This window comes from Chelmon rostratus, chromosome 13 (assembly GCF_017976325.1).
Source record: "Chelmon rostratus isolate fCheRos1 chromosome 13, fCheRos1.pri, whole genome shotgun sequence".
Lineage (NCBI taxonomy): Eukaryota > Metazoa > Chordata > Actinopteri > Chaetodontiformes > Chaetodontidae > Chelmon > Chelmon rostratus.
This window is the reverse complement of record NC_055670.1, coordinates 25,257,048-25,274,487: the sequence shown is the minus strand read 5'-3', so window position 1 is coordinate 25,274,487 and position 17,440 is coordinate 25,257,048. Positions and strand designations below refer to the sequence as shown.

The 17,440-nt window shown below is 41.3% G+C and overlaps 1 protein-coding gene across 7 annotated transcripts in view; it reads left to right on the top strand.

Annotated features, from left to right (window-relative positions):
- The window catches only part of LOC121615748 (collagen alpha-3(VI) chain-like), a 59,111-nt gene that overhangs the window by 20,472 nt on the left and 21,199 nt on the right, over positions 1-17,440 (top strand). For 6 of the 7 annotated variants that reach the window (XM_041950137.1, XM_041950136.1, XM_041950135.1 and 3 more), the window contains 5 exons: positions 13,595-14,206; positions 14,396-15,016; positions 15,333-15,932; positions 16,097-16,708; positions 16,839-17,173. In XM_041950137.1, the coding sequence (XP_041806071.1) occupies positions 13,595-14,206; positions 14,396-15,016; positions 15,333-15,932; positions 16,097-16,708; positions 16,839-17,173 (2,780 nt within the window). Of the gene's footprint in view, positions 1-6,620; positions 6,711-8,562; positions 9,163-9,426; positions 10,021-10,242; positions 10,843-13,594; positions 14,207-14,395; positions 15,017-15,332; positions 15,933-16,096; positions 16,709-16,838; positions 17,174-17,440 lie in introns of those variants that run through there. The other variant, XM_041950139.1, reaches the window with a different exon arrangement.

The following is a 17,440-nucleotide window of genomic DNA, read 5'->3' as shown; positions in this document are numbered from 1 at the left end:
GAAAAGACTTGAACACGCAGTTCGTGAATTCTCTTTCTATCTATCCATTTATCACCATGTTGACACAGGGAGCAACAAGAGGGACATAGTGTTTCTCCTTGATGGGTCAGATGACTCCAGAAATGGACTACCAGCTATTCGAGAGTTCATCAGAAGAATGGCAGAAGAGCTGGACATTGATGAAGATAAGGTGCGAGTGGCTGTCGTACAGTATAGCGATGACACCAGAGTTTACTTCAACCTGAAAACACACAGATCCAAAAAGGCTATCATCTACGCTGTAAGAAGTCTTCGTCATAAAGGAGGAAGACCTCGGAACACAGGAGCTGCTCTACAGTTTGTGCGAGACCATGTTTTCACGGCTTCGTCTGGGAGCAGACGTCTGGAAGGGGTCCCTCAGATTCTGTTTTTACTGACTGGTGGTAAATCCAAAGATGATGTTTCAGGACCTGCGTTAAACCTAAAACAAATCGGTGTTCTGTCTTTCGCCATTGGAATGAAAAACACTGAACAGGAGGAGCTTCAAAAAATTGCCTTCTCGTCCAGATTTCTTTTCAACCTTCCTGTCTTCGGTGAACTTTTGTCCATACAACCAGAGATAGCTGCATTTGTCCAGGCAGAAATACAGACTGAGCCTCCCACTGTTGTAGGTAAGAAGTATCACTGATTTGTAGGTGAAAATCAAACTGACTCCCGGCTTATATTTTAATATATTTTGTCCTTCTTAATTTGAATTACATTGAAACTGCATCATCTTCTGAGGAATGTCAGTCGATCAGTTTCATGTTTCTCAAACTGTCCACGCTGGCTCGAGGCAACTTCATGATTATGCTGTCTCTTGTTTGGCTCTCATCTTCTTTCGTCTTGTACCCTGGAGAGTCTTTTCTTGACAGCTCCACATCAGGAAATGTCACTTCTTTCTATTCTTCAGCTCTTCCTTGAGCCAATGATAATCACATCATTGACCAAACATTTAAAGAGTAGTGAAATCTTTTTTCCAGCTTTCTCCGTCTTTCATTTGTGAAAGAGGAATTTGCTTCTTATCTTGCAGTTATCTTGTAGTGTCCAAGTTTCTCAATAATTTCTTCATCTACCAGTTTTCTGAAATGTTCTGGCATCTAACACCTTGTTTATTGCAGTAATTACTTTGAATTTCCATTGCCAGCTCTGATGGCTTCACCAACTATCTGATGTGTACTGATTGCACCACAATGTGTTTTAGCCTATGTATTATATGTCTGCTTCTTAAACGAGATTTTCCTGTTCTTTTCTAGTTGAACTAGAGTCCCCTCAAAGAGACATAGTGTTCCTATTGGATGGGTCAGATGATACACGGAGTGGCTTCCCAGCAATGAAAAGTTTTGTCCAAAGAGTGGTAGATACACTCAATGTGGGTGAGAACAAAGACCGTGTTTCTGTGGTCCAGTATAGCAGAGATCCACAGACACATTTCAGTTTGAACACCTACACAGAAAAACAAGATGTTCTTGCTGCTGTCGGGCAGCTGAACCATAAAGGGGGCAGACCACTCAACACTGGGGCAGCTCTCAACTATGTGAGGAATAATGCTTTTGCTGATTCATCTGGGAGTCGACATCAAGAGGGTGTCCCCCAGATACTGATTCTGTTGAGTGGGGGAAGATCTGAAGATGATGTTGCTAGCGCCGCTGCAGCTCTGAAACAGGACAAAGTTGTTGCATTCTGTGTCGGTACAAGAAACGCAGACATACTCGAGCACCAAATGATTGCACATAACCCTTCGTATGCTTTCTCCGTGCTTCGGTTTGATGACATTGGGAGCATCCATCAACAACTTGTGTCATTTGTGAAAAGGGTGCCTCGACAGCAGCCAAGACCGAAACCACAGAATGGTCTAGGTAAGACTATCTATCTATCTATCTATCTATCTATCTATCTATCTATCATTGTTCTATACATGATCTCTATATAACTTCATGTTTAACTCTAACAGAGCATCATCCTTGTGTCTGTCAAAGTTTCTGCAGATCTTACTGAATCCATTCAGCGCGATGTTGTATTTTTACTGGATTCTTCAGATGAAATGCGAAATGACTTTAAAGCAATGCTTGGCTTTGTTGGACGAATGGTGGAGGAACTCACTGTGGATGAGAACAAAGATCGTGTTTCAGTGTTGCAGTACAGCAGAGAGCCCTCTGTTGATTTTTTCCTGAACACATATAAAACACAGCAGAATGTTGCTGACAGTCTGGGAGTTCTGAGGCATAAAGGGGGCACGCCCCGAAATACTGGTGCAGCTCTCCAGTATGTCAAGGATAATGTTTTTACAGCCTCTTCTGGAAGTAGGCTGCAACAGGGTGTCCCTCAGATTTTGGTTCTCTTAACTGGCGGACGGTCCAGTGATGATGTCAGAGATGCTGTAGAAAACTTGAAAGGAATTGGTGTGATGGTATTTGTGGTAGGAATAAAGAATGCAGATACCCTTGAGATCCAGTCTATGTCACAGGAAGCCAGTCATGCTTTTTTTGCAGCAGACCCAAGTGATCTGTCAGACATTGGGCAACAAATACTTCATACTACCATCATGAAGGGTAAAAGCCCTGCTATCAAACCAGCATTGCATGGTAAGACTGATGACTGTAAAAACTTTGTGTTGTAAGCCACATGCCATTCATTTCAGCTGAATGATGAACAGTCACAGACTAGTGCCCTTTTGTGGGCGTCGGATCCACTGGGCATTGGATCACAGATATGTTTGATTTTTACCAAACTCTGTGCTGAAACATGACAGTCTGTACAACCACAAATCAGAAGTGGACAGCGGGAGTTCAATTGTCAACAAAATATTTTGGATTCATTCGGACAAAAGAAAACAATTTTTACTTTTTCCACAGCAAAAACATTAGTTAAGGCTGATACTAGTGATTTAATTATGGTTAAAATCAAACATTTTATTTTCAAGCCATTTTCCTCCATTCACATTGTTGAATCATTTCACTAATGGTGAGAACCAAGCTAAGCAAACCAAGCTTTACATTTTGGTCATTGTAACTGTTGGACTAGACTTTCCTCTATGTTGTTTTGGCAGTTACATTTAACTCCACCAAGCACTGTGCTCTGCCAGCTGTTTGTGTAAACTGAATGGTCCTCTGAAATAACAGAGCGAGTTGTGTGCACAGGGTTACTGAACATGTGCAGGAGTAAAACACTTGTTTATTTGTTTAAATGCCTGTTTGATTACAGATCCCAACGGCAGAGACTTTGTATTTTTGCTCGATGGGTCTGATGATTCCCAGCGAAACTTCCCAGATATTAAGGACTTTGTGCAGAGAATAGTGACGGACCTAAACATTGATACAAACAAAGATCATGTGGCTGTGGCCCAGTACAGCAACACAGCAGAGCTGAATTTTAACTTGAGACGTTACTCAACAGAGGATGAAATTCTTGATGCAGTAAGAGGCCTAAGACACAAGGGTGGTTATCCTCACAACATTGGAGCGGCTCTTCAGTTTGTGAGGGACCATGTATTTACCTCTGAATCAGGAAGTAGACTCCTTGAGGGAGTTCCACAGATACTCATTCTACTGAGTGGTGGGAGATCTGGAGATGACATAAGAACCCCGGTCAGAATGCTGAAAGAGATTGGTGTCATTTCCATTGCCATTGGAACAACTGAGGCTGACACCCTAGAGCTGCAAACCATATCTCACGAACCCAGTTATGCGCTCTCAATTACTGATTATGAGGAGCTTCCTACTGCTAAGCAGGATGTGTTTTCATTGTTAAGAGAGGCTCCCCACCATGTTGAGCAAACCACTCCCACAAAGGGTTATGGTAAGATATAATGTTTATACCTTTTATCTAAAAATCTTTTTTAGTTAAGAGAAGAGAGGAATGGCATCACTGTAGCTGTTTACCTGTTACCTGCAGAAAATCACATCACCTTTGTTTCTGCGTCTTTTGTCTTTGCTGCAGATTCTAAGAAACAAGATGTAGTATTCCTTATTGATGGATCATATGACTCACGAAATGGCTTTGAAGAAATACGAGGCTTTGTTGAAAAAATTGTTGAAAGTTTAAGTCTCGGTGAAAACAGAGACCAAGTGGCTGTTGTTCAGTACAGCCGTGATGCCACAGCCAATTTCTACCTGAATTCCTATTCATCTAAGAACGATGTGCTCCATTCCATTGGAACAATGAGGCATAAGTTGGGAAGACCTCTCAACATTGGCAAAGCACTTGAGTTTGTCAGAGACAATGTCTTTGCTGCTTCAGTTGGAGGCAGACGTGCAGAATCAGTCCCTCAATATCTGTATGTGTTTAGTGGTGGGAGATCAGGGGATGATGTCAGAGGACCAGCACAGTCGCTCAAAGAAAATGGAATAAAGGCTTTTAGTATTGGAACAAAGAATGCTGATACGCTGGAAATGCAAACCATCTCTTTCACGCCAGCACATTATTTTCATGTCACAAACTTTAACAGTCTGCAAAGCATACATCCATCTGTGGAGTCCACACTGAGGGGTGCTCAGGAAGCAACAGAATTTCCAACTGTTATCGGTAAGAAGTAGATTTTAACATTGTAGAGATCTCTTCACGTGGACATAAAGTTGTATGACGATATACCATGGGTGTTTTAAAAATGTCTCTCTTTACAGCAAAGATTTTAATTTTGTAAAATTTTTGTTTTATATACATTTCAGACATTTCCACAATTTCAGAATCAAAACTCCAGAGTGCCGATATTGTTTTTCTCCTTGATGGATCTGATAACATGAGAGCAAGTGAAAGACAAATATTGGATTTTGTCACAGAGTTTGTGAAGCAAATAGAGATTGGGCCAAGCAAAGTACAGGTTGCATTGACTCAGTACAGCACAGAGCCCACTGCTGATTTTCTCCTGAATACCTACTCAATGAAAGACAATGTCTTGAGTCATTTGAGCAATGTAAAACTGAGAGGAGGGTTCACTTTGAACACTGGTGTTGCCCTTGATTATGTGAAGAACAATGTGTTCACTCCCTCATCTGGCAGCAGAGCCCAGCAGGGAGTTCCACAGATACTGATTCTGTTAAGTGGGAGAAAATCAGAGGATGATGTCTTCGGTCCAGCGGACAGACTGAGAAATGCTGGAATTGTCCTGTACAGTGTTGGAGTGAATAATGCAGATAGGTTGGAGATGGAACAATTAGCACACAGTCCTACAGCAAAGTATTTTGTGAAGGACACCTCTGACTTTGCTCCTGTGAGAGAACAGTTACTCTCTGTCATTGCATCTCACAAAGGCACTGTCAGCCCTGGTGTAGGTGAGTGAAACCAAGTATTAATTATGTATACTTTATCTTTAATGAGTCTAATTAACAGATGCATCTAACAATATAATCAGATTTTTTTTAATTGTTAACTAACACAGTTTACATGATTGTGGACTTTTCTAGGTTCAAGCTCCAGCACGAAAAGAGATATTGTCTTTCTCATTGATGGATCTGATGATGTCAGAATTAGATTCTCTGCAATACGTGAATTTGTTGCAAAAATGGTTGACAGCTTTGACCTGGACCAAGGAAAAGATAAAGTTGCTGTTGTACAGTATAGCAACAATGCTGAACTTAATTTCAATCTGAATACTTACAACACAAGAGCTGATGTTCTTAAGCATGTTGCGAGCCTAAAACCAAAAGGTGGAAGGCCTCAGTACATTGGAGCAGCACTACAGTTTGTGAAGGATAATGTCTTTGCTTCAAATGCTGGAGGTCGTCATCATGAAGGTGCCAAGCAGATACTTGTCATGTTGGCCAGTGGAAGATCTAGAGATTCCCCACGAGGCCCAGCAAGTATGCTCAAGGCTGCAGGAGTTGTCACATTTGCGATTGGATCAAGAATGTCAAATTCAGCTGAGATGCAAGTCATTTCTTCTGACCCAAATTATGCTTACTCAGTTCCTGACTTCATAAATCTCCCTCGTATTCAGCAAAGTTTGATGAGTCATTTTGCTCAAATGGGAGTTGAGGAGGAAACTAAAGCAGGTAAGAATTTAGATAATTATATTATTATAATTATTTGAATAAACGTTAGCTCTCAATATATTTATAATGCATTTGATTAACATAATAAAAATCTATTATCGTTAACAGAGCAAAATGATGAAAAAGGAAGGGACATCGTCTTTCTTTTGGATGGATCTGATAATACCAGAAATGGATTTTCAGCCATTCAAGATTTCCTGTACAAAGTAATGGAAAGACTTAACATTGGACCAAATGAGGACAGAGTTGCTGTGATTCAGTTCAGCAATGTGGCAGTGGCTAATTTCTTTCTGAATTCCTTCATGAGGAAGGAAGATGCCCTAACAGCTGTCAGAAGGCTCTCACACAAAGGTGGAAGACCTCTCAACACTGGTGCAGCTCTAACATATGTTAAAGAAAATGTATTCACAGCTGCCTCAGGGAGCAGATACACAGCAAATGTGCCACAAATTCTTGTTGTTTTAAGTAGTGGACCATCAAGCGACAGTGTGGATTTACCTGTTGCTTCTCTAAAAGAAAGCAGTGTCACAATATTAACCATTGGAACAAAAAACTCTGACCGCAAGGAAATGGAGAAGATATCACATGCTCCAAGTTACACCTTATCAATTTCTGAAATGGCTGAACTTCCAAGTATGCAAGAGCAAGTTGTTGGTGCAATTACAGAAGAGAAATTGAAAAATTCCAAAACAGAAGTGATTGGTAAGAAGAAATGCATAGAAACTGTATACTGCATGATTCAGTTTATACTCAAATACACAGCCTTTTCTAATACATTGAGGAAGCCATTTCCATTTCCATCATTGTCTCAATGCATGGGTCCACACTGACTGTCATCACTGATTATTATTTGTGTCTGTTACTCTGAACAGCAGTGTAGGGGTGTGTGATGCTAATGCCAGGATCACCAACATTTATACAGAGACAAGTATTGCAGAATGATTGACAGAAACATGAAGCATTCCTTTTTGCTATCCTTTGTTAAACCAAATTAAACGCAGGACCTTTTGTAAATGTAAAAACCAAGTGTTCGACAAATGCAGAGAAGGAAAGAGTGCATGCTGTTTTTTTTTTCTAGTATCATCATATAATTTGTGTGAGTTACAGCGAACATTTCTCCTTGCCTGACAAATGTACAGAGGCAGTATTTCATGTGCCTTTACAATACATCAGAGTTGAATAACAGCAGGCAAGTAATACATCCTCACATTAGCTCTGATACTGTACTAGCTCAACAGATATGGCATATCTGATTCTGTTACAAACACCAGAACAGTGTGAACGTGGATAATAATGGAGACATGAACCATTCTTTGACAAACAAAAAAGAACAGTCTTTGCAAAACAGGAACAGCAAAATATGATATTTACATTGTGCCATTTGGAAAGTCATGTACTTTTTCTGTAATTAGGATTGATAACTTAATTGATAACATTTAAACGAATTAGAACATTATTACTAATTGCAATTCTAAAGTATAAGACACCTTAAATGTCCCAATAAAAAATATATATTTCAATATTCTGTTTTACAATAATCCAAAAAGTAAATGAAATGATTCTACTTTTATCAATGTACCTTTTGACATTATTTAATCTCCAGAACTCTTTGTCTCTCTTTTTCTTCTTGACAGTCAATTTTATCCACACAAGAACAATCTCTAACAATAACTTTACCCTGACCCTCAGGTGGGATAGCCATTATACCACTTACAAAAAAATGTAAATAGGTTTGTCAAAGAGTTGCAACAAGCGCTTGAACTGAGAAGACAGCATTTACAGTTAGTTATACTAACTGACAGGCTACTTTTTGCTGATCTGCAATTGTAATAAAGTATTGTTTTTCACATTGAATGATGAAATTTAATGAAAGAACCTATTTAGTGTTCATGAAAAATAAAAAAATAAAAGGAGATGAATGTACCATAAATAGTGAGACATCAAATTCTGAATCATTTTAAAAATTATTTTAGAAAGACAAAAAAGTGGAATATTTCCAGATTAAAAACAGTCAAATTATTGTAATTAATTATCCATGACTGATTTCCTCTGTTCTTGTGGGACGTTTCAGCTCTGAAAAAAAACAAGTATTGTCAAATGTATGGGCTCCACTTCTTTAAATATAGTGTTGGGGACATACTTGCTACTGATGGCTGGTGGAGGCGCAGACAGGATAGACATAGCAGAAAATATGGGGATGGTCACTTTCGTCAGAATTAAAAGGAGAAAAAAAGTTATGTGCAAAACATCTATCTCATGACAAAAAACAAAACCATTGTTAATGAAGACTTGTGAGGCAAGGAGAAATATATGTTCTTTCTGTTTTAAAAATTTGTTTAGATTACTGATTGTTGCAAACTGGATATTCTCTTCTTGAAATCCCAAATGACAAGCCATGATTTGACCAGCAACTGTCAAAAAAAGCACAAGAGGAGGTTAAAAACATGTGCAAGCATGAACACGGGGGGTTGGGAATTTGGAAGTTTTTTATTTTTATCTGAATTTCAAAAAACAAATAAGAAGCTAAACAAGTCTGAAATTCTGTGTTCCCTAGTGGAGAGACAGCCACCAGGAAAGGATGTTGTGTTCTTGTTGGATGGATCTGATGGTACTAGAAGTGCATTCCCAGCTATGCGAGACTTTGTCCAGAGAGTAGTAGAGACACTCAGTCTGGATGACAACAAAGACCGTGTCTCAGTGGTTCAGTACAGCAGAGATCCAGCTGTCCAGTTTTATCTGAACACGTACACAACAAAAGGTGTGATCCTTGACACTGTCAGAGGTCTGAGGCACAAAGGCGGACGACCCCTCAACACTGGAGCAGCTCTCCAGTACTTGAGGGATAATGTCTTCACAGCCTCTGCTGGAAGCAGGCGCCTGGAAGGAGTTCCACAGGTCCTAATATTGCTAAGTGGTGGAAGGTCTTATGACAGTGTTGACGCACCAGCCTCCGATCTCAAACAGCTGGGTGTCTTGATCTTTGCAATAGGAAGCAGGAGCTCTGATAGCAGAGAACTGCAGACCATATCTCACGATCCCAGTTATGCTCTCTCTGTATCTGAATTCACTGACCTTCCCAGTGTCCAACAGCAACTTCAGTCCTCCGTGGAGGCTGTGGTCATTGACGTTGCCCCAGAATCACCAACTGCACCTGGTACGTGAACAAGGATATCCTCTTGCTGGCCTGAATGCTTACCTGACTTGTTTCACCTACACTAAAGGAAAGAAATTTAGAGTGATAGTTGTTTATCTCCAGGTGTTTTTAAAGAGAGGTAGTGGTGTACTGTCCAGGTGCTTAAAACTGAAGTAGGCAGTGCCCGGTGATTTCAAAAGAATAGCCGACAATCTTGTGATTAATCCACCATCGTACTTCTTTCAAAGGCTTTTCCAAACTTTTTTTCTTCCTCTCATTTCTCAGTTGACACTGGCAAAAAAGATATCGTGTTCCTTCTGGATGGTTCGGATGGCACAAGGAATGGCTTCCCTGCCATGCGTGATTTTGTTGAGAGAGTTGTGGAGAAACTCAATGTGGGCCAAAACAAAGACCGTGTCTCTGTGGTCCAGTACAGCAGAGATGCAGAGGTCAATTTCTATCTGAACAAACACACCACAAGAGAGGACATTGTGGATGCGGTCAGAGCGCTCAAACACAGAGGAGGCAGACCCCTCAACACTGGGGCAGCCCTCCAATACGTCAGAGACAATGTCTTCACGCCCTCCTCTGGGAGCAGACGCCTGCAAGGTGTTCCACAGATGTTGATCCTGCTAAATGGCGGACGGTCTTTTGACAATGTAGATTCCCCAGCCACAGCTCTCAAACAGCAGGGCATCTTTGTGATTGGCATTGGAACAAGGAACGCTGACAGAAGTGAGCTGCAGAAGATATCATATGAGCCGAGTTCTGCTCTATCAGTGTCTGAGTTCAATGACCTCCCCAGTGTCCAAGAACAGCTCTCCTCTGTCATGAGCACAGTGCGAGTGAGGGCCACACCCATGACACCAACAGTAACTGGTAAGAAAGTGACTGCTTTTTACATTCCAACCTCATGGTAGGACACAAGTTGAACTGTATTCAGGTGTGTGTTAGCAAGTTTAGGTTAGCCAGTGCCACTTTGACTAAAAAGGTTTGCCAGCTTTACTGCACTGAGTTGTAAACACTCAGGTCAGTATTCCTCATTTATTCTTCATATGGGACACGTGAAGCTAAATATGTCTCAAATTCTGTGTTCCCTAGTGGAGAGACAGCCACCAGGAAAGGATGTTGTGTTCTTGTTGGATGGATCTGATGGTACTAGAAGTGCATTCCCAGCTATGCGAGACTTTGTCCAGAGAGTAGTAGAGACACTCAGTCTGGATGACAACAAAGACCGTGTCTCAGTGGTTCAGTACAGCAGAGATCCAGCTGTCCAGTTTTATCTGAACACGTACACAACAAAAGGCGTGATCCTTGACACTGTCAGAGGTCTGAGGCACAAAGGCGGACGACCCCTCAACACTGGAGCAGCTCTCCAGTACTTGAGGGATAATGTCTTCACAGCCTCTGCTGGAAGCAGGCGCCTGGAAGGAGTTCCACAGGTCCTAATATTGCTAAGTGGTGGAAGGTCTTATGACAGTGTTGATGCACCAGCCTCCGATCTCAAACAGTTGGGAGTTTTGACCTTTTCAATTGGAACCAGGAGGTCTGATATCAGAGAATTGCAGAAGATTTCCCACAATCCCAGCTCCACTCTGTCTGTATCTGAATTCACTGACCTTCCCAGTGTCCAACAGCAACTTCAGTCCTTCGTGGAAGCTGTGGTTCTTGGTGTCACCCCAGAATCACCAACTTTACCTGGTATGTTCATAAACATGGCATCTTCGTGTCCTCGAATTTTGTGCCTCATTTTGGAATTAATTCTTTCTTTCACATATACTTAGTCAATTACATCGAGGGAGTCTTGACAGGGCGTCAATATGACCAATGTTGCTTTTTGCTCTCCTGTGTTTTCACACCGATTTTTTCCCTTCCTTTGAGATCCAGTCAAATGATGAAGCCAGTTGTTTTCATTTTGATGTCACTTTCATTTTTGCCAGTGAGCTGATAATAGATGACTCAGAACGTATTCAAGGATCTTCTCTTTAAATAATAAGGGAAGTCTTGAGTCTCAAGATGTTCTTGAGTCTGAGTCTCCCTAAAAACCGTCAATGTTGCAATGTTTATCTCACAAATTCATACAAGGACAGATTCTTGCCAGCAACCAGTTGTTCTCTTTTTCATTTCATTCATATTTTTTAAGCTCTTTTAATCTTGTTCATATTCTTTCTTCTGATTATTCTTTTCTTTATATTTACATCCACAATCTGTGGTAGTATTGCTTAGTGAAATCATTTTGTACCAGGTTTGTATGGAAGACATCAATATTAATCTTCTTTCCATTTCTGGTAGTATTGTCAGGAGGCTTGTCTTTCTATATTCTATCAAGTCTTTGCGCTGATCCTCCTTCATCTTTTCATTCATCAAGCCGACTGCTTATATCATTAGACACATTTGACAACTCACTTGTCTGGTAATAAATCATTCGGATACGATTTATTCTTGTGTTTATTTTAAATTGGAATTCTGTTGTTTCCTGCTGCTGGTTTCAAAAGTGGCTGACTGCTAACATTTTCACTCAGCAGAAATTGTGCCCCTCTCGCGTGTCCAGTCTGGGTGGCTGACACTTGATGTTGTGAAGTCAGCCCTGACTGCCAAGACACAAGAGCTGGCTACATAAGAGCTTGCATGCTAGGGCTGTCAACATTGGCCAAAAACTACGTTTGAAAATTACCTCTAAAAAAGCTCACATAAGTTCGAACCATTCGAATATCGAATTATGATGTCCGTAAGAGAGAAAACCAATACAACGAGAGATGTATTTCTATAAAAGACATTTCTTTTACAGATCTACATACCTACACATTACAAAATAAACAAATAAAATAATGTCCTCTACCATGTTGAATTATGCGCTGGTTTCAGCCTTACCTACATTTCATTTTCAGTCACTGAAAGTGACGTTGTGTGCACAGTTGGGAAGGTTGACTTCAGTTACCCGGACAAATGGGAGGAATTCTGGTCACATTTTATCTTGTTATAGACCATTTTTCCCATGTTTTTGTGTCCAAGTGAGTACTGGAGACAAGAATTTTTCACATTTTTTTTCTGTATTAAACGGGAGCGTTGCAGCCGGCAGCCAGAAAAGCACTGCAATTGCATACCCCCCAGGTGTTTGCATGTTGTTTAACCAGAAAACAGCTGTTATGTCACTCTGGCCAAAGCCACCTGACTCCATTCACCAAAACAGTAATTTTATCAACTTTACTTAAACAAAATAAAACTCAACCAAAACCTCGGTTCGTCTTTTCACTGATCCAGCAATCATCACTAAATCTATTTTTGTTCTAATAAACTTTAATTCACTGATTCGGGAGATGGGCTAGAGAGGGGGCGAAACAGCGCGTGGAGCAGGAACATTGAATATTTTCAATAAGGAGAGATTTAATTCCTAAAATATATTTTGTTACTCCTGTCTGTCATGCAGTTTTGCCAATAAAGCAGTATAAACTATATATACAGTTCAGTTTAGAGTTTAGTAGCAGGCAATGTATCTTTTGAAGATACAATCACAACAGGAGGCACAATAAACGGCAACAGCAGACAAAAAAACGTTTTTGAAATTGGCAACATTGAAGCAACTCACCGATTACGTCTCTCAGTGATCCACAGATCGATAACACTCCGACAAAGACTGGTCTGGAAACATCAACAAAGGTCCAGAAGATCCACTGCTGTAAAAATATTTAGTCCAAAACAATAATCCAGAGAAAGGTGTTTTCTCCTTTCAAATTAGCCGGCGATGTGTCTTCCACTTGTCTTCTGTTTTCCACGTTAGAACGTTCAAGTAACTCTGTGGAGTCTCATAGCAACCAGAGAAGCAAATAACAGCCTGGGTTGAAGAGAAGGGCCTCCTTCACTTCTTGTAAAGATTGAGCCAATGGCAACTGATTTTACAAATGACTGATGCTTTAAATGGCCAGTGAAATTCTGAACACACGGAACTGCCCCTTCAGTGGTTTATTTACAGCTTCATTACCCCAAATCAAGGATTTCAGTGCTAACAGGGATAATTAATTAATTCATAATTTAAATTTATGAATTCCCGTTTTTGGAAAAGGTGTAGATTATACCATTAGAGAGAACATGAAAGAAAAATCTGTTTCTGTGTTATTGTTATCACTATTTATTTTTATTTGGACTTGAACTAGGGTAAGGCTTCATGCTGTGGTCCCATTGTGTTTTCTAGTTAATAAGTCCAAGATATAGTCACCTGCAAGCTTCTATTTACAAAAAAAATATTCAGAAAAGAATCTCTTCTCCTCAAGAACAGCTTTTAAATTTACTTTGGCCATGCCTTGGATTTTAGTCAAATTTTTACTGGACTGGTATGGGGTTAAAATGCTATCATACATAGTCTAACTGCAGCAATCATTTTCCTTGGACTTGTTGTTCCATATTTTGATCATATCTGTAGCAGACCATAATATTGCCTTTTCTCTTTCTCTTCCAGCTGAGTCACAGGGCCCCCGGAAGGACATCATTTTCCTCGTTGATGGATCCGATGGTGTTGGAAGGGAATTTCCTATCATCCAGGAGTTCATCCGCAGGGTTGTGGACAGTCTCAATGTGGGCGAGAATAAGGTCCGGATTGGCGTAGTCCAGTATGGTGACTTTGCTCAGGCTGACATGTATCTGAACGCACACACGACCAAAGAAGGTGTTTTGAATGCTGTCAGGGGAATAAGGCAGAGAGGGGGAAGACAACGTAACCTGGGTCAGGCCTTGCAATTTGTCAGTCAGGATGTTCTGACAGCAGCACGTGGTAGCAGGAAGCAAGAGGGCGTACCGCAGTTTGTAATTGTCGTCTCCAGTGGGTCTTCAACAGATGACATCAGCCGGGCAGCCACTTCCCTCAAGCAATCTAGAGTTATTCCCTTCAGCATTGGGACCAGGGATGTTAACCCTTCAGAGCTCCAGGTGGTGTCATTCGTGCCTAACTTTGCCTTCGGTGTAGATGACCTCCCTGGCTTGTACACAGTCCAAGAAAACTTAATTACCACTCTGACTGAGTTATCAGATGATGACATCGCCAGAATGCGTCCAGTATTCCCAAGATATGAAGGTAAGTTTACTCAATCAAAAAACATTCTCACACTTACTTTACTAGCGCATGTGTTGACATCAAGTTTGAAGTTATTTTTTACATAATATTTGAGTTCACCAGTCATTCTGTATGTCCTCTTATATGTATTAGGAGCTCTGCAGTTTATAATCATACCATATTACTCTGCTTTCTTTTCTTTCTGAGCAGTAATCACTCCAGCACCCACAGAAGGGGACAAGAGGGATGTCGTATTTCTAATTGATGGCACCACAGCGGTGCGTAGTGAGTTCCCGTCTATCCGTGACATGATAAGAAGAGTTGTGGAGAAGCTGGATGTAGGACTGGATAAGGTCCGAGTCTCAGTGGTACAGTACAGTGATGACCCAAAGTTAGAATTCCTTCTGAATGAATTCTCCACCAAAGATGAGGTACGCCAGGCTGTGGTGAGACTTCGAAGCAAAGGTGGGAACCGCCTAAACACAGGTCGTGCTCTTGAGTGGGTTTCCAGAAACATCTACCAGAGGTCAGCAGGAAGTCGCCTTGAGGATGGAGTGCCTCAGTTCCTCATTCTAGTTACAGGTGGCAAGTCTACAGACGATGTATCCACTGCAGCTGACCAACTTAAGAGAAACCAGGTTGCACCTCTTGCCATTGGTTCAAGGAATGCAGACCCTAATGAACTGAGACAGATTTCCCTGAGGCCCGAACTTGTATATACAGTTGACAGTTTCCAGCAGCTTCCAAGAGTGGAGACACAGCTCATTGATTCAGTCAAAACAATATCCACCACTGATATCAGCAGTTATGTTCCTCCGTCAGTGGACTTAGGTAAGAAATACTCTATTTATTCATGGTTAAATGAACTTTAAGTTGTAAGTCCTCAAAGTAATAATTGGTTGTTTTCACCATTTGCATTTTAGCATTGTTTTTCATTCATTTTCCAAAACTGACCAAAAGAAAAATGCATTCCGCACTGGTAGCACAGGGGTTAAGTTCCTGTCCACCACTACAAAGCCCCAGAGCATGAGTTTGTTCTATAATTCTTTTATAGTGATAGAAATAAAGAAAAAAAGTGTCACTTTTCTTCTAATACACTTAAAGATAAAATATATATCCCTTTCTCTTTGTTGTGCTTATTTTGCAGTCAACCTAAATCTTGGGAAAAAGGACATTCTCTTCCTTATTGATGGTTCAGACAATACAGGTGCTGCTGGCATTGCTCATATCCGTGACTTCATCCTCAGCATTGTCCAACAACTCGACGTGCAGCCTGATCAAGTCCGTGTGGCTGTTGTCCAGTATGCAGACAGAGTTAAAACTGAGTTCTCACTCAACTCACACAACAACAAGCCAGCTGTTATTTCTGCTATCAAAAGACTTCGTCAGATGGGTGGCCGCTCATCAGATCTGGCTGACGCCATTAAGTATGTTATACAGAATGAGTTAAAACCCTCTTCCGGTGTTCGTCTGGCTGAGGCCTCCCAGCATCTTGTGGTTCTGACGGGTGGCCGTTCTTCCCAAGATGTCTCAATCTATGGACCTCTGCTTAAGGGTTCCCGGGTCAACTGCATTGGTGTTGGAGCTGGTGGTGCTAACACAAAGCAGCTAACCCAAATTGCCACCACCCAAGATGATGTCCTTCAGGTTCCTACATTCCCTGGCCTGCCAGCAATCCAAGACAGGTTCATTGCCAGGTTGAGTGGGAGCATCCCAGCAGAAAGAGACCCAGACTATGAGAGTCCTAGTGAGTTGTGCAAAAATATGCAGATACATAGATAACGTTTTATTATAAATTAATTATATGGTCTTAGAATGCTAATATCTAATGAATTACTCTTTCTCATTTGTTCTCCTGTTCTCACCTTTCTTTACCCTGTCCTCTTCAATATTTCGTCTTCCTTATCATAGCCGCAGGCCTGCCTGCATCCAAGAAGGCTGATATAGTGTTTTTAGTGGATGGCTCCATCAACTTGGGCAGGAACGACTTCGGTGAAGTGATGCTTTTTATCACCAACCTAATTGATCTGTTCTTCACTGAGAGAGACAACCTGCGGATTGGCCTGGCACATTATGCTGCAGATGTGACTGACGTCTTCTACCTCAACACTTACAAGGACAGGCAAGACATTATGAACGCCATCGGCCAAGCAGAGTACAAAGGTGGAAATAGACTCAACACTGGTGCAGCCATTCGCCACGTTCAAGATGTTCACTTCACCAAAGAAAAAGGCAGTAGGGCAGATGAGGGCACTCCTCAGATCCTAATGGTTATCACTGCAGGAAATTCAGCTGATGATAGCAAAACAGCAGCCCTTGGTCTGAAGAAAAAGGGTGTGAGAGTCTTCGCTGTAGGAGTGGGCGACACTGAGATTGAGTTAGAGAACCTTGCAAGCGAGTCCACTACTGTCGCTCGAGCAAGCACCATTCAAGGACTTTCAGAGCTCAATGAGCAAATCCTGGAGACTTTGGATGATGAAGTCAAGGGGAAGCTGTGTGTTGGTGTGCCAGAAACTCCTAAAAGTAAGAGGCATAGTGTTATTTTTTTCACTTGATTTTATAGCTAAGTTGTTTTACATTAAACTCGCAACTTAGAATTCAGTTTCAGTGTCCAGATGTTTTCTGTACTTCAAATCCATGCTCTGTATTACAGCCTGCGACATAGAGGTGTTGGTGGGCTTTGATGTTTCTGCCCAGAACATCTTCAGTGCTCAGACTAACCTCCAGAGCAAGATGGGTGGCATTCTGCAGAGAATTTCCAAAATGGCATCCATCAGTTGCTCATCTGGGCAGATTCCCTCTGTGCAAGTGGGCATCCTGGCCATGGACTCTGCCTCTGAGCCTGTCCAGCTGGACTTCACAGACAATGCTGATGAGCTCTTTGAGGCCTTCAGAGCCCTACGGAATCGTGGCCCCTTTGTCCTCAACGGCAAGACCATCTCAGCTTACACCAATAGGTTCAAAACCAGACAGGACAATGTTGTCAAGGTAGGTTACTGAAACAGTTTAAACGAGAGTTATCCCGAGCCAATCCTCAGCCAATCCAGGCGTATTTTAGAGGATCAGTATTTGCTAAAATAAAGCAAACAAAAATAAGATCCTTCCCTTACTGAATTCTATTGGGTTTAATCCACCTCAGCCTATTTTATTGCATTGTCATTCCCTTTTATGCCATCCTGGCTGTGCTCTGTGCATTTTGCTTGCATGCCAGTAAAAGTTAGACTGTGTGAATGTTTTTGCGCACTCCAGTTCTGA